We start from the raw sequence: 17,677 nt of genomic DNA on the forward strand, positions 1-17,677 counted from the left end.
GAGTCCCTGCTGGAACTGAGTTCAGGCTCGGAGCCCATGCCCTCTTTCCTGCACCCTGCTGCCTCCCACCAGGCACGAGGGGCTGCCAGGAGGTCAGGGAGTGGGTGATGTGCAGGACCTAGTGAGCAGGAGGCTGCCCGGAGCAGCTGGGCGTGGAGGCCAGGCATGCCAGGTAGCCACGCTCTTCGTAGCAGCCAAGTGCCTGGCCTGCTGGCCTCCGTTGTCTGTGGGAGGTCCTCCGTAACTGAGCTGGGGGGCTAATAGCTGTGGACGCCGAGGTCGAGAGGATTAACACAGGGCTCCACAGGACGTCAGAGGCCCCCTAACGCAGTGCGTCACAGAGCCGTTCCCTCAGCCCCTAGGGAACTCCTGATCTAACGAGGACCTCTCGTCCCTCTGGAGAAGGGCCAGTGAACCTGCTGGGGAGGGACAGATGGCCTGCAGACGGGAAACCAGACACTTCGTAACAGCCTCACTGAGGGCCAGGCCAGCTGGCTTGGAGAAGTCACGCCTCTGTGCCTGTGGGGATGTGGTCAATCCCAGAGGCTTCCTAAGGCTGGAAGAGACAGGGTTCTTGATGGAGAGCAGGGGCAGAGGTCAGGGAGGGGATGTCAGGAGAGCCAAGCCATGACCCCGGGGGCCTCCAGTCTCCCCTTCTCCCCCGAGGCTCTCAAGCCAATGTTGTTCTCTTCGTGAGGTTCATTCTTCTCTTGATAGATAGATTGATTGATTCATTCATTCATTCATTCCACAAATATTTACTGAAGCTGCTGTGCCAGGACTTATATAAATTCTGGAGGCACAGGAATGAGTCACAGGTGGTCTTGTGGTTCCCCTACTCTTGAGTGGCACTTGGGGAGGGGATGGAAGTCTGATGGAGAAGACAGACCTGGACACAGTCATTCCTATACAGGGTAATGAGGGACCCCCAAAGAAAAGAAAGACTGACTCAGCTTTAGAAGGCGTAAGGAAGGCTTCACAGAGGAGGTAGCATTAGATGGGGCTTTAGAAGCTGTGTGGGAGTTGGGAGCACAGAGGAGGTACCCAGCATCCTAGGCAGCAGGAGCCACAGGAGCAGGGGCCTTAGGAAGGGTTTGTCAGATTGGATATAGAGGCAGTGGCCTCGGTATGCTCAGCTGGATGTGACTGTCCGTTCACCAATGTTTTCTGACTCGTGTTTTTGGACAGGGCCTGTGTCGCATGTGATCAGCCTGGGTGCCTGGAACGAGATGCAGTCAGGACTTGTCTTCTTCCCTGCTCTGTCCCCAGGGCCTAGTATGGTGCCTGGCACCTAGCAAGCAGGGAGGGGTGGCGAGTGCTGCAATAGAGGTGGTCTGGAGGCTGTGGGGCAGCAGGTGGGGAAGCGTCTCTGAAGGACTCAGTTACACTTCCCTGTATCCTGGAGTATTGAGCAGGAAGGGCCAGGGCCAGACCTGGATGTCAGAAAGCTCCTGGCCCTTCAGGGAGGCCGCTGGAGACGAGAGGTGCTCCAGGTGGGGGAGGACAGGCCTGAGCTGGGCTGGAGCTGTGGGGAGGGAGGAGTATCTGATATGGCATGTTGGGAAATAGCACCCAGACAGGGTGTGGTGGCCGACGGGCTGGGCGGAGTGAGGGAGCAGGAGGAGGACTGAGAGGTGGAGGGTGGGGCTGTCCCAGGCAGGGCTCACAGGTCTGGAGCTGAGAGAGAGGGCTGGCGGGTGCCAAGTTTGAGAGAGGCCCCACAGGGAGGGTGGGGGTGCAAGAGAAGGCCCAAGGAGATGAGGCTGTGCTGGGGCCTTCTTTCAGCCCAGGCCCCGCCCCTCCCAGGGAGTTTTCTCAGGGCGCTCAGTTGGTCCCCATGATTCCCTTCATCAAGCTGTGACATCTCGTCCTGCTGTGGGGGGATTGCCCGAGATAAGAAAGCCCCTGTGGCAGTGTCCAGCATGGAAGCCATGCTAAACACGAGTCCCTTCCCCTTCTCTCCCCTGGTCTGGCATCCCTGATGAAGATAGCAGTCATCATGACCAATGTCTTTGAGCACTGTGCCAACCCCTTTTTTTGTGTTGCTCACTTGATCTTCACAGCACCCCAAGGTTGGTACCATTATGTCCCCCAAGTTTTAGATGAAGAAACTAACACACAGGAGGGTTAAGTGACATACCCAAGTTGCCTAGCCAGCAGATAGCAGAGCCTGCACTTTGCACCATAGCACCTCGATTTCCTCAATTTCGGCTTCTTTCTGAGCTCTCACAGCTGCATTCTGGGCCTGGCCCTGCCATCCACAGACTGTGACCCGATTGGGTGTCTTCTCCTCTCTGTCCTCAGTTGCCTCCTTTAAAGTGGGGGGATTGAAATATTCATAATAGAGTGAGGGGGTTGGTCTAGATCAGGGGCCTTTAAACTGCGTTCAGGAAGTCCTGGTTATGGTCCCCAGTTCATGAAAGAGTCCAGGCAAGCAGCTTGTGAGGAATATTCTAGAACCAACCCTACTTTAATTTTTTTTGTTTTTAGTTTCAAGAGATTTTTACGGAAGTGTAACATGCGAAGAGATACTTGCACAAATCGTAAATGTACTGCTCACTGAATTTCCAAAAACTGAACACACCTGTGGAACCAGCCCTCCCACCCCAGCCCTCCTTGTGACCTTCTAGTCTCTAACCCTGCAAGGGTCACCACCATCTCAACCTTTTTCACCATAGATTAGCATTGCTGGCCTTTGAACTTCATGTAAATGGCATCATACTCTGTTCTCTCTTTTGTCTGGCTTCTGCTCAATGTGTGTTTGTGAGATTCATCCATGTTGTTGCAAGTAGTTGAGTCTCGTTGTGGTTTCTGTTATATGAATGCACTGCAGTTTACTAATCCACCAGACGTAGATGCACATTTGAGTTGTTTCTGTTTTTTTGCTATTATGAGTAGTCTTGCTGTGAACATTCTGCTACATGCCTTTTGGTGAACACATGCAGGCATTTCTGTCGCGCGTATGCCCAGGAGTGGAATTGCTGGGTCTTTTCGGCTTGAGTAGATACTGACAAAGTCTTCTCCAATGTGCCTGTAGCTCTTTTCATTCATTCACCAGTGATGTAGGAATGAGAATTCCAGTTGCTCCTCATTTTTGACAGTACAGAGCATATATAGGTACCAGCTGTGTTATGGTTTTCATTTGCATTTCCCTAATGATCAGAGAAGTTGGCCACCTTTTTTGTGGTGATTGGCTGTTTGGAAATCTTCTTTCCCTGCTCAAGTCTTTTTCTATTTTAAAAAAATGAGAATATATGACCTTTTTATTCATTTGTAAGTTATTTATATATTCTGGATTCAAGTCTTTGGTCGGAATAAGCGTTACAGATATCTTCTCTCACTACATGGAGTGGCTTTTCACTCTCAATGGTATGGTTTGGTTTTTTTTCTCAATAGTATCTTTTGATGGAAAGATTCCTAGTTTTACTAAAGTCTATCTGCTTTTTTTTTTTTGAGGACGATTAGCCCTGAGCTAATATCTGCTGCCAGTCCTCCTCCTTTTGCTGAGGAAGACTGGCCCTGAGCTAACATCCGTGCCCGTCTTCCTCTACTTTATACGTGTGACGCCTACCACAGCATGGCTTGCCAAGCGGTGCCATGTCCGCACCCGGGATCCGAACTGGTGAACCCCAGGCCACCAAAGTAGAACGCGCACACTTAACTGCTGCACCACCAGGCCGGCCCTGCTTTTTTTTTTTCTTTGTGGTTGATGCTGTTAGAATTTAAGGATTCTTTGCCTCCCCCAAGGTCATGAAGATAGCCTCCTATTTATTTTCTAAAAACTTAACTTTTGCCTTTTACATTTGGATCTACACTCTACCTGGAATTGATGTTTATGTATCATGTGAGGCAGGGGCTGAGGATACGTTTTTTTCCGTATAGATGTTTAGCTGAAGAGCACCACTTAATAAAACGATCATTCTTTCCCTTTCCCCGTAGTCTCCCCTCTGTCGTAAGTCAAGTATCCACTTATGTATGTCTTTCTGAACTCTCCGGTCTGTTGTCTGTCTGTCTGTCTTTGCTCTAATACGACATTGTCTTAAATACTGTAGCTTTAAATTAAGCCTCAAGGTCTGGGAGGGTAAGTCCTTCCAGTTTCGTGTTCTTCTTTAGGATTGCTTTCACTCTTCTTGACCATTTTGCATTTCCATATACATGTAAATACCATGCTTCAAAAATTTTAAGTGTGTATTTTAATATTTAATATTAAAATTTTTAATTTGGAAAATTCATTATGTTAGGGGAGGGACGGAAGTTAATACAAACCTACATTAAATAGAATCCAAAGAGTACATGGGAATAGGGAGTGAGAAATCGGTCTCCTTCCCTCTCTAGTCCCCCATTTTTTTCCCCAGAGGCCACATCTTTCCAGAAATGTCTGTGCATGTACAAGCACGTCCCCACTCTTTCCTTCACAAAGAGTAGCATATTGTACACGTTGTTCTGGAGCTTGTTTTTTTTCCCTCTTAATATATCTAGAACTTGTTATTTTAGTAGTTGCCTAGGATTCTTTGATGACATCAATATCTTTTTAACCTGTCCCAAATTAGGCTGTTTCAGCCTTTGTTCCCACTACAAGCAATGCTGCCATGACTCTCTCGGACCCACATTTTGTGTATAGGTGCCCAGCCATTGGTAGGATGAGTTCTTAGAGTCCGACTTAGCAACGGCGCACTGTCTGTCTGCCGAGCTTTCACAGAAGATTCCTTTTGAAGAAGTCTGAAAACCTTGGATACGAGGCTCTTTAAGACCCTCGGTTCTCATGGGCTGAGGCTCTAGGTTGAGTCTTGGATCATTATTTTCTGACTTGATTCTATTCACAGACCCCCAGGCCCTGTTTCTGGTTCTATAATCTCAGATCCCGATCCTGAGGCCTTGAACCCAAATCCACCGCCCGGGTGCCTCAGTCTTGACTTTGGAGATCAGCTTGGCCTGGTGGAAGAAACAAGGGCTTCGGAGTGCACAGCAACTGGGTTTTGAATCCCAGCTCTGCTCCTTCTCCCCTTCTCACTGCCTTGCGCCAGCTGTGTGGCCTAGGGCAAGACACTTGACCTCTCTGAGCTTCAGTTTCCTCCTCTGTATGTGAAGAGGGCTGTATGAGAGCCTTCCAGCTCCAATGCTGGGTGCTTGTCTAGAGGATTCTTGATTTCGGATTCTGTGGTTTCGATACCCAACCTGGGTCCCCCATCTCTATACCTAGCTTCTCCTGTGTCACCCTCTGATTTTGTCCATTTGAGTTCAGTCTAGCACAGGGATTAAGAGCAGAGCTTTAGAGTCAGACCAACTTGTCCATCTCAGCCACTTACTACTTCACTCCTAGGGACCTCAGTGTCCTCATCTCTGAAACAGAGGTAATAATACCAACCTCCCACACTGACAGAATAGCTGTCACACAGCAAGCCCACAAGAAATGCTAGCTGCTGCCACTATTATTAGTATTAGCTCACATTCCTACTCCCAGTTCCACAATTTTGAATTTGGAAATCAGCTTGGTAGAGAGAGAAAAATCACTGATTTCCCTCATCCCATCACCCCTCAGCTGTGGGCTTTGTGGGGTCCTGGGATCCAGAGCCTATGATAGGACCTGGCTTCATAGTACCTATTGCTGTGTGCCAAACCACCTCGAAACCTAGAGGCGTAAAACAATAATGATTATTATTTCTTACAATTCTCTGGGCCGACTGAACAGTTCTGGTCTCGCCTGAGCTCACTCTGGCTGCATTCAGCTAGTGACAAGGCTTGGCTGGAAGGTCCAGAGTGGCTGTTGGTGCTGGCTGTTGGCTGGCACGCCTCTGTTCACTCATCCTTCAGCAGGCTGGCCTGGGCTTTCTTTTACGGTTGTCCCAAGAGGTTGCTCTGAAGGCCCAGCTTCTGGAATTCACACAGCATCACTTCCACCATGTTCTCTTGGCCAATGCCAAGTGTCGAGGCCAGCTCAAACCCAAGCTGTGGGGAAATCGACTCTACCTTTTTTTTTAATAAGATTTTTTATTTTTCCTTTTTCTCCCAAAGCCCCCCGGTACATAGTTGTGTATTTTTAGTTATGGGTCCTTCTAGTTGTGCTATGCAGGACGCCGCCTCAGCGTGGCCTGATGAGTGGTGCCATGTCTGCACCCAGGATTCGAACCGGCGAAACCGTGGGCCGCTGAAGCAGAGCGCACAAGCTTAACCGCTCGGCCATGGGGCTGGCCCCCATCTCTACCCTTTGATGAGAGGGGCTGAAGAATACTGTGCTCATGTCTACCTCAGAGCTCAGTAATTATGTGTTGGATGAATGAGAGGTGACAGAGGCCGCTTGATCTATGTGAGCTTCGTTCCCACGTGTATAAAGTGAGTCTAATAGTACCTGCCATGTAAGGTCCCTGTGAGGAAGTAAAGTGATAAACCCAGAGAGCACCCACAGCACAGCGGCTAGTACTCAGCAGGTGCTCAATACGTGCTAAGCATGTGGCTATTTTTGCCAAAGCTCTTCTCTTGGTTGTTCCCTAAGTCCTAACTCCTTTTGTTCGTAAGTGCAAAGTGACTGTATGAACAGCCATTTAGACGATAACTATGTTAAGAGAAGTTTGCAGACTGTTAGGTGGTTTGTTTAGTCTGCAAAGCATTGAAAAAAAATTTGGTATTAGAATTTGAAGTGTTGCTAACCTTTATAACCAGGAGATTTTTCAAAACAACCTGGGTTCCCAAATTCTCTTAATATTGGACCATCTAGCATCTTAGGCCTGCTTTCCTCGTGATAGCATTGGGCTGGAACTAAATCCTGGTGGAAGAGACCCTCTTTGATCCCTTACTGGCTCATGAAGTCAGTTTAGTGGGTTGCTACTGGTCATGTGAAAAAAAAGAAATAGAGCAGAAGAGAAAATATCAGTGTATTGCCCATAGTCACAGGGGGAAGGACTATTTTGTGGAACAGTCTGGTTACGTGCATGCGTGTGCAGGCACATGCTCGTATATGTGTATGGCTGGGGTTGCAGAGGAAAATGTATCTCTTACTGTGGGTCGTAGTCAAAAAATTGAAAGCCCCTGTTCAGTCTGGCATGATCTCCATCTAGTCTGATTCACTCTAAGGTTGCCTGTCTCCTTTTGTAAGCATCTGAGTTTGAGACGACTGAGCGTCAGATTGGCTGGTGGAGATTAAAACAGCTCCCTGTGATCTGCTCAGGGCTGGCAGGGTCCATGTGCTTTTCCCCTGGCTCTGAGCATTTGTAAGCAGGTAATGTGTTCAGCGACTCCATCACCCCCTCTCTGCCATCGGATTCCTGATCTGGCTGCCCAGCCTGGGCTCCGGGATCCCCGACCCAGCCCTCAGATTCCCCATCTCTGACCCCTCTTCTTTCCTGCTTCCCCAGGAGAACCCATACGTCATGCGCCGGCCTAACTTCCAGGCCCTGTCAGGGAATGAGCGCTTCGAGGGCTTCTGCGTGGACATGCTGCGGGAGCTGGCCGAGCTGCTACGCTTCCGCTACCGCCTGCGGTTGGTGGAGGATGGGCTGTATGGGGCACCCGAGCCCAACGGCTCCTGGACAGGCATGGTCGGCGAGCTCATCAACCGGGTACGGCCGGGCTGGGGCTGGGGAAGGGGCCATGGACTGAGTGAGCAAGGGAGGGCGGGTGGGCAGGCAGCCACTGGAGCCTCAGAACCAGCCTGGCACATAACAAAAGAGGGGTGAATTTTTGTGGGCTCCACGTGACCACCACGCTGATGGTGCACTGTGTAGCTGTGCTGGCAAGCACATGGGGCAGGCAAGGGGGAAGAGAGACGATACGTCACCTCCCGTGTCCCCCTTTGCCAAATGCTCCTCTCACACCACCTTGGCTTACTTGGTGCTCAAGGATTTGTTGAGTGAATGAAAGATGTGGAGTGGGAATTGGGCAAAGGCCAGGAGATCGTGAGAGGCTTCCTGCGGGAGGCAGGGCTAGGGCCGGGCTGCCAGGACTGCGCCTCGTTTGTGTGCTATGCCCAGCACCTGCCAGGAGGGCCCGACACGTGTGGACATCGAAGCTCCCTGTTGAACTCACAACTCCATTCATTTAGTAGGTGTTTACTGAGTACCTACTGTGTGCCTTGCACCATGCTGGGCAGCACAGGAGCTAGTGGTAAGCACAGGGGACCTGGACTCTGCTTCCAAGAGTTTAGGGTCACCTTAGGATGCAGAAAAGCAAATGACCACAAGACAGAGCCATTAGGGCCATGATTGGGAAAACTCAGAGGAGGGATCCCAAGGAGACTCCTGATCCAGCCAGGTATCCAGGGAGCGCTTCCCAGAAGAGGTGATGCCCAAGCGGGTACCCAAAGGATGTAAAGGAGTCAGCAAGGTGAAGGGGGTATGGGAGGAGGATGATGTGTTTGGAGCAGAGGAAACAGCATGTGCAAAGGTGGAAGGTGAGAGAGAATGGGGCACATTGGAAGAGCCAGCCGGGCCCTGAGTGTGGGCAGGATTTGGATGAAGGTGAGGTGGGAGAGGCAGGGGCATGGGAGGTGGTAGGCGAGGGTGCAGTGAAAAGAATATTTCAGAGTCAGATCATCCTGAATTTGAGAGCGCAGGTGAGTCATTTCTTTTCTCTGAACGTCGGTTCCCCCTAAGACGGGGATAATGATACCCAACTGGTCTGTAGTGAGGGTTATAGAAAACAGGGACAGCACCGCATGTATGGCTTTTCAGAGGTGGGGGGCCCACATGTCATTCCTCTTTTTATTCCAGGTGCAAGAGACCGTGTGGGTAAATGCCCAGAGGCGGGGGTATGCCCTGGGAGACAGGGCAGGTGTGCGGGGCAGGGACCAATGGCCACGAACAGTCAGGGCAGCCTTGACATTGGACTCGGCTAAAGGCCTCAGAGATTCTCACCCTCCTGTCTCTCCCATCCCAGAATCCACTGTATCCAAGCCCTGAACGTCACCAGGGTAGACTTGAGAAGGCCACTTTGCTTGTCAAGGACATTTATCCCTTAGGGCACTGATTTTCAAAAGTTGTTTTGACTGTGGAACCTTTTTTCCCATTGACAGCACCCTCAGAACCCTGGACAAAGCAGAGCTGCTCTAGTGGAGGCGGAGGTGGGGTTGTCCCTGGAGTCCTGGTGGCTTTGTCTCCCCCGCCCCACCCCACGGGCAGGCCCGAGGCACTGCCCCACAGGCTGCCAGCTGATTTGAAAGCTTCTGTCCCCTGGTGGGTTTAAAGGGCCCGAAGCTGGAACCTGAGGAGACAGGAGGCAGGAGTCCCGGAGCTGGTGGTCTGACGCCCACCTACTGGCAGTCTTCCCCATCACCTCCATTTCCACAGTCCAGTCCTCGGTCACATGGGCTCAGAACGTTTCATTCATCAGGGCCCCCAGAAATAAGCAGACTCCAGAGGAGTAGCCCTCCAGTCGAAGTCACTGTAAACTGGATGCCAATTTATTCATCAACAAAGAAGTAGTGGAACAGTCCTGTTTACAGCTGCGTAACCTTGGGCAAGAGTCTTAACCCTGGTGTCTCAGTCCTCCCCCACAGGATGGGCGGGAGGATTTGGTGCGAAGGTGCCTGAGGCCAGCATAGCAGATCCCAGACCTTTTCTGATCCATTGCTGCAATTGTGGTCCTGACTCCTGTTTGTATCTCGGCTCTGCTGCTCACTGGCTGTGTGACTTTTGGGCAAGTTACTCCCTGTCACGTCCTTTCTTCGGCTGCAAAATTGGGGCAATAACAGCCACTACCACGTTGGGCCGTTGTGAGCATGGAAGGAGTTCATCCATGTAAGGGCTTAAGATAGGCCCACGGAGCTTAGGACAGCCGTGGGGGCTGTGTGCTCGTGCTCTCTTTCTGTTGTGGTTAGTGTTACTTCTGTCGGCACAGTTAGCATATGTATACATTCATGCATTCATCTTTTCTCCAGCCAGCTGGCATTTATTGAGTGTCTGCTGTATACCAGGTCCTGTGCTACCCCTGGGGATACAGTGGCCAGGCCTGGCCTTGCTCTTGCTGAGTGGGTTAGAGTTGCTCCTTCAGCAGGAGGTCCATGGGATGCAGCGCCCCCCAGAGGTTGCACTGGCTCAAGTGGGGAAACAGAATCAGCTGGTAAGGGGGCAGCGGGGGCTGCAGGATGAGCTGTGGGGAGGTAAGGGGATGGCAGAGATGGAGACAAGGGGAGGCTGGAGAGCATTGGGGCTTGGTGTCTGCCTGGGGTGGGGGACTCAGGAGAGAGGACGTGGGCGTTCCTCCTGTTCTGGCTTGGGCAGCTGGGCGATGGCGATGACATTTAGAGAGAGAACACTGGAGGAGGAGCAGGCTGAGAGCACCGAGGATGGGCGGGGTTTGGCCTTGCCGAGGCTCAGCTGCCTGCCGTGGGACGGCCAAGTACACTGAGCTTTCCTGCGGGTACTCGCCACCAGCCTCACAGCAGCAGCAGCTGCTGTTTGTTGACTTCATACCACGTGCCAGGAACTTTTCAAGTGTTACTTAATCTCCTAATAATCCCTCATGGCGCAGAGGGTCACTGCCCTCCTCCAGTTGTGAGATCTAGGGCTCAGTGGTAAAGGGACTTGCCCCCAACACACAGGGCTGCAGCCAGGTGTGTCTGACCCAAGGCCTGTGCCTTTTCCAGCCACCTAGCAAGTGCTTGGGAAGCCTGGAGTGATCAGGGTAATGCTCACTCACGCTTGCCAGCCCTTTCTCCAAGCTTTCTGAACTCGTGTCCTCTCCTTGACTCCTCATGGCAACCGCATGAGGAAGGCCTGGTATTAGCCCAGTTTTCCCTAATGGACAGAGTGAGGCACCAAGGTACCATGTCCAGGCCACATGGCTAGTGACAGGCAGAGCCAGGGCTGGCACCCCAACAGGCTGGCCCAGAGCTGATGAGTGACTTCCAGATGGAAGACAGCCCAGGGCACCGGCATCCCCCCAGGCACCCCCAGGCCAGGTGCAGGGCTTGTCAGCCAGTCTCGAATTATGGTCCATTTATTCCACCCAGTGGCCACTGTTGGAATTGGCCTTCTCCCTGCTTTCATTGCCATGGTGTGAATTCAGGCCCCGGCCCCTCTCACCAGCCTCCTCACTGGCCTCTTGGCCTCCCATCTGTTTCCATTCCAGTTTGCCCTCCAGTAGGATCTTTCTGCAGCAAGTCTGACCTGTCACTCACATGCTTTAGCTATAGCCCCCCCAGGGCCCTCAGGATGAACACTGTGCCCTCCGACCTGGCCCTCAAGGGTAGGGCAGATATCTTAGGTCAGGGTCCCAGGAAGCAGACAGAGATGAAGATTAGCAGGCAGGAGATGTGTGGTTGTCCTTGGAAACCAGTCCTGTGAAAGAGCGAAGGAGCAGGCTTGGGCAGAGGGAGGAGTTGATGCTTTGATGCAGTCGTGACTGGGCCTCAGCCGTCCCCTGGGCAGCTCTGGAGCCATGATGGCCACCAAAGACATCCCCCTGAGGTAAGGGGGCAGGCCTTTATATCCTCCACCAACATGTCATTGGAGGGGGGCTGTCCTCGGGGAGAGTCAGGACCTTGCGTGAGGGGACTCTTCTACCGGCAGAGCTGAGAGCAATCAGCCACCAACGCCCTCGGCAGCTGAGGCAATGCGTGCCTGATCCTGAAGGAGGGTCCCGGTGGCCACTACAGTGTCCACAACAGCTGTGAGCTGGTTAGGAGCCAGGCAGAGCCAGCTTCAGGTTGACTGTGTTCCCACGTGATCCCTGGCAAGCCACTTCGCTTTCTGAACTCAGTTTCCCCTCTTGAAATGGAGATGACAGTACCTCCCTCACAGAGTTTTATGGGGAGTGAGGAGGGAGAGTGTGAGGTCCTGGAGCGGAGTCTGGATCCTGGGGGCCTTGCAGTGAGGGGTTTGGACGTTATTTTTATTGTGTTGTGAAGCCACTGGAAGGTTTTAAGCAGTGAATGTGCTGTGGTCTAATTTGTTTTCTCTTTTTTGTATTGAGGTGAAATTCATATAACATAAAATCGGCCATTTTAAACTATACAATTCAGTGGCGTTTAGTATATTCACAATGTTGTGCAATCAGCTCTTCTGTTTAGTTCCAAAACATTTTTCATGACTCCAAAAGAAAACTCCATACCTGTTAAGCAGTTGGTCTCCATTCCCCCTTTCCCAGCCCCTGGCAACCACCACTCTGCTCTCTGTCTCCATAGATTTCCTTATTCTAGATATATCATAGAAATGGCATCATCCCATATGTGGCCTTTTGCGCCTGGGGTCTTTCACTTAGCATAGTGTGTTCGAGGTTCATCCACATTTGTAGCATTCCTTTTTATGGCTGAATAATGTTCCTTTATGTGGATGTACGACCTTGATTTAATTTATAAATCATTTAAAAATGATTACTTTGGCTGCTTTCTGAGAAATAACTGTAGTGGAGCAACAGTAGAAACAGGACGGTCCATTTCGGAGGCCATTGGAGGGCGCGGAAGAAAGAAGCTGCTGGCTTGTGCTTGAGTGGCATCAGTGCCAAGGGCCTGTATGTGTGCAAGAGAGAGAGCAGAACCAAGGGTGACTGTGGGTTTGGCTGAAGCAGCTAAGTGAATGGTGAGGCCATATTCCACCATGGGGAGGACATGGGGGGACAGTTTGGTGGCATTGGGGACATAGGAGCTATCTCTGGGCATGGATCATTGGAGATGATCCTATTTGAAATTCAAGTGCAGACATACAGATTTCAGTGAGCGGCTGAGCATGAATTATTTAACTCATCCCCTATTGATGGATACTTGGGTGGTTTCCAGTTTTTGCTAGTATAGACAATGCCACCATCAACCGGACCTGTGGATTTGTGGGCATGTTCATGAGGGATAAATTCCAAGCAGTGGAAGCACTGGGTCAAAGGGTGTGAATGTTTTTTAAGTGTTTACTGCCAAATGGCTGTTCAAAAAGGTTCCACCAATTTATATTCCCACCAGAAGTACTCAAGAATGTCAAATTTCCCACACTCTTGCCAACAATGGGTATTATCAATCTTTTAAAAAAAGTCTTTGCCAATCTGAAAGGCCAAAAGTAATATCTTATTCTTTTAACCTAAACAGAATGTTACATTGCTGCATATTAATCCCCACGTGGATGTATTGTAATTTATTGAGGCATTTTTTATATTTAGTTGCTTCCAGATATTTTAGTTATCAACAACCGCATGCAGACATCTTTGTGCACAAAAGCTTTGCCTGCATTGCAGCTGATTAGGATTAATTTTCTGAATAGAATGACTGAGTGAAAGAGGAAGACCCTTTTTGTGGCTTTTGGGATGTATTGTTGAACTGCTTTCCAGAAAGGTGACACCAGTTTCTATACAGGCTCCTTCTCAGCCTTGAGGGTTTTGATTGGGTTTCAGATATTTAGACAGCCCCCTGGCATTTTCATTGATGGCAAACCATTTTGACTGGTGGACATGGCCGTGTAAGTGGGGCTTATGTAGTCAGGTGACAGATGGAGTCTGAACTCAAGTTCATCCCAGAATGAGCCTGATAGGTCTGTGGACCCACCCTGTCTTTTCCCAGGACCTGGCTGTATAATAGGAATAGACATATGTGGCAGCTGGCAGAATCCCACATTGGCTCACTGACCTGTGGAGTCAGGGCCATTATGGTCAAAAGAGCCAAGTGGAATACCCTAGAACTCCCCGTCTTTCCCAGGATAGTAATCCAAAAGCAATTCTGCAGCCTTTGGGGGGATTGTGGAGATGAGCGCCATCATTAACACTTGAGAGAAGCAGGGGTGTTAGTGATCTCAACCCCGTTCAGCCGGCCCGTTTGGCCTGTGCAGAAGGCAGATGGGTCTTGGAGAATGGCTGTGGATTACTGCAAACGGAATCAGGTGTTGACTCCAGTTGCAGTTGCTGACCCAAATGAAGTATCTTTACTGGAGCGTCAACACAGCCCTTGGCGGCTGGTGTGAGCTACTGCCCTGGCAAATGGTTTTTTCTCTCCAGCACTTTCTAAGGGCCACCAGAAGCCAGGGGTGCACACCTTCAGTCTTGTCTCAAGGTGACATCAACTCTCTTGCTTTCTGCCATTATGTAGACCACAGGAAACTTGATCTTGACAGACCACCCAGCATCTAGCTGGTCTCTTACATTGTTAACGGTATGCTGATCAGCTCTCCTGAGCAGGAGGTAGCATTTAGTAAGGGGGTTGGCAATAAATCCTCTGCTGCTATCTGTTAGTCAGGGTCCAATCTGGAGACGAAAACACTACCAGTTACTTGAACAGAGAGAATTTGGTATACTAATTGTTAACAAGATGTAAAGTTGTTAACCAGCTAACTGAAAGAGGAAACAGAAAACTGAGAGGGCATGGAGGTAGCAGCTGCAGGAAGCAGCTGGCACCCTGGGGGCTGAGAGGACAGGGGAAGAAGTCAGGAAGATTAAAACTTTGAAACTCAGATGAGGGGCCCAATGGAGCTGAAATTCAGACCTCAGAGGGGGTGCTGCTTGGCTGATACTGGCCACATTTGGTGGGCGTTCTGGATTTGGGCAGCAGCTTATTCCTGGGTCTAAGTCGGGTGTGCTACTGCAGTCCATTTACCAAACAGCCCAGAGGGCTTTTCATTTTGAGGGAGGCCCAGAGCACTCGAAGGCTCTGCCACCGATCTGCCACCTGGGCCTGATGACCCAGCAGATCTAGGAATGTGTGGAGTGCTGGTGGCAAAGAGGGATAAGGCACCGAGAGGTGACTCACACTGCAGACCTCTAGGGTTTGGGAGCGAATCACTCTCCCTTCTGCAGATACCTGTTCTCCTTTTGAGAAACTGCTCATTTCTGGTCCCTTCTAGGGACCGCACACCTGCCTGCAGGAGAGGGAGTGACCTTGTGACCTAAGCACTCATATGACCTGGGTGTTGTCATTCCTGCATCAATCAGGGTCCTACCAGGAGACAAACCTCCCAAGATATTTGAATGTGGAGAATTATTTACTAGGAATGAAGTTGTTAACTAGGTAACTGAGAAGGTGAAAGTGAACTCCAAGGCAGAGATCAGCAAACTTGTTCTGTAAAGGACCAGATAGTAAATATTTTCAGCTTTCAGGTCATATTGTCTAAACTGCTCAGTGCTTCTGGGCCAGCCCCTGTAGCCTAGTGGTTATGCTTGGCGTGCTCCACTTCAGCGGCCCAGGTTTGATTCCTGGGTGCAGACCTACGCCATTCATCTGTTAGTGGCCATGCTGTGGCGGCAGCTCACATGAAAAAAGAGAAAAAAAAGAGGAGGATTGGCAACAGTTGTTAGCTCAGGGCGAATCTTCCTCAGCAAAAACAAACAAAAACTACTCAGCGCTCCCATCATATGGAAAGTAGTCATAGATAATACCTAAACAAATGGGCTTGGCTGTGTTCCAGTAAAACTTTATTTACAAAATCAGGCAGATGGGCTGGGCTTTGCCTGAGGGCAAAATTTGCACATCCTTGCTCTCAGGTATCATGGAGGTAGCAAGGTAGGAAGGGGCTATGTCCCTAGTTCTGAAGAAACAAAGGGAAGAGCTGAAACTACTGGGAACTTATAGGAAGGGCTCTGTGGAGATGAAACTCTTACCCTAACGGGGGGCGGGGGACACTCGCTGGCTGGTGCTGGTGTCTCTGAGAGTTGAGGCTGCTTCTGCAGGTGTTGGGAAGCTGCAAACTGGATTTGTCTGCTGCCCCCAGGAAGAGCTGCTGCTTCCAAGGCTGCAGAAACGAGGCTAGGGACCTGGGGGGAGACGGGAAGGAGCAGCTCCTCCCTCCTCCAGCCTTGCAGCCTCCCTTTAGCGCCCCCTATTGGTAGAGCCTGACAGGGAGCCGATGGCAAAACAGAAATGTAGTTGGCGCAGAGCCGGTATAGAGGGTGGATTTGGAGCTGGGGGACAATCATAAGTGCTTTAATTGGCTTTTAGGCATGTAGACAACCCCGTCATTTCTACAGGTGGCTCATCATTTGAATTCTTCCTGATTTCATTGCAGAGATTAAACGGCTGTTGACTGTCAGAGTCCCCTTGGGGAGGGAAGTGTTCTCTAAGAAATAGGTGTCTCTGCTGGGAAATGAAGGGGGAGGAGGAGGTGGGAGGGGGGTTCTCAAGGCTCTGAGAGGAGCCTCGAAGGAACTTGCAGCATTTAAGGATCTGCCTGTCCTCCCTTCAGAATGAAACCCAAATCTGACCACCTCTCTCCTCCACCACTTGGCCTGCCTCAGCATCTCCATGGACATCATCAGTCAGCCCCTTGCCTCCCCCTTCCATTCTTGCCTCTCTGATCTGTCCTCATGGTAGCCAGATCACGTCACCCCTCTGCTCACGCTCTCCGAGTGATTTCCCCTGTTGCCCTCGGAGTAGAATCCAGTCCCTTCACCATGGCCTGCAGGGCCCTCCAGGGCTCTGGTCCCCGCTCTGCTGCCTTTCCCACCCCTCCCATTCTGCTCCAGCCTGGACACTGCAAGTCACTTGCCGCCTCAGGGCTTGTGCCTGCTGGTCCCTCAGCCTGGAACTTTCTCCACAGGTCTGCTGATGCCTCCCTCCTACACTTCCTTCATGTTTGTACTCGAGACCTCCCCACAGCGGGGAGTGTGTGGCAGTCTGAATGGTGTTGGCCTGCTTTGTTTTGTTTCACAGCATTTGTCACTACCTGACATGTGTTTATACTCACTGCTGTATTCCCAAAGGTAGACTTGTGCCTGGCCAGTGGTGGGTGTTCCGCCAATGTTTGTCAAGCAGGTGAATAAATGAATGAACAGACAGAATGAGCAGAGTGGCTGCAATCTGGGCATACAGGGAAAGATGGTGGGTATCTTCGTCTGTTTGTGCTGCTGTAGCAGAACTCCATGGGCTGGGTGGCTTATAAACAATAGAAATTTATTTTCTCACAGTTCTGGAAGCTGAAAGTCCAAGATCAAGGTGCTGGCAGATTCGGTGTCTGGTGAGGGCTCACTTCCTAGTTCACAGATGGCCATCTTCTTGCTGTGTCCTCACATGGAGGAAGGGGCAAGAGGGCTCTCTGAGGCCTCTTTTATAAAGGCACTAATCCCATTCATTAGCGCCACCTCATGACCTAACCTCCCAAAGGCCCCCATCTCTTAAGCCCATCAGATTGGGGGTTAAGATTTCAACATGTGCATTTTAGGGGGACACAAACCTCAGTCCATAGCAGTGGGGGTGAGGCTGGTGAGGTAGTCGGGGCCGGGTGAGGAGTTTGGATGACAGTATAAGAAGAATGAGAGTTATCGCAGGGTTTAGGCAGAGGGCACAGTGACCAGGTTGTAGTTTCTGGGATCCCTCAGGCTGCCTGCTGAGTGGCTGAGGAGGCAGAGACCAGCTTTCCAGTCCTGACAGATGGCGATCTGGGCAGGGGCAGCACAGTGGAGGTGGACAGAAGCAACTGGATTCCAGAAGTGTTGGGGGGGGGGGTGCAGGTCGTGAAATCTCCTTAGGAGGGCTTAAGGATGGATGCAGTGAGGCGTGAGGGGGATGTGTGTCAAGGATGCCTGGGGCTTCTCTTGAGATGTCACTGGGGAGAGGATAGGGTCTGCATTTGCTGCATATTCATGGGAGGTTCAAGGACTCACTCACTCTTCTAGTCACTTGTCACTCATTTCCTGAGCTTCCTGGGACCAGGGAGGAGTCACACACCTAGACCCCAACCTCAGATGCCCCTGGCCATGGGGGGCCATGCAGACAGGTGAAGCCCCCTCTGAGGGAGAGTGGTTCTGAATCCTGAGGTCATCTAGAGCCAGGTACTTACCTTCA

The 17,677-nt window shown here is 50.9% G+C and overlaps 1 protein-coding gene across 3 annotated transcripts in view; it reads left to right on the forward strand.

The window, feature by feature from the left end:
- Nucleotides 1-17,677, forward strand: part of GRIK5 (glutamate ionotropic receptor kainate type subunit 5) — a 56,164-nt gene that overhangs the window by 15,286 nt on the left and 23,201 nt on the right. For all 3 annotated transcript variants that reach the window (XM_070557905.1, XM_070557907.1, XM_070557906.1), the window contains one exon: nucleotides 7,350-7,553. In XM_070557905.1, coding sequence (XP_070414006.1) covers nucleotides 7,350-7,553 — 204 coding nt within the window. The remainder of the gene's footprint in view (nucleotides 1-7,349; nucleotides 7,554-17,677) is intronic.

The sequence above is a fragment of the Equus przewalskii genome, chromosome 9, assembly GCF_037783145.1.
Source record: "Equus przewalskii isolate Varuska chromosome 9, EquPr2, whole genome shotgun sequence".
NCBI classification, from domain to species: domain Eukaryota; kingdom Metazoa; phylum Chordata; class Mammalia; order Perissodactyla; family Equidae; genus Equus; species Equus przewalskii.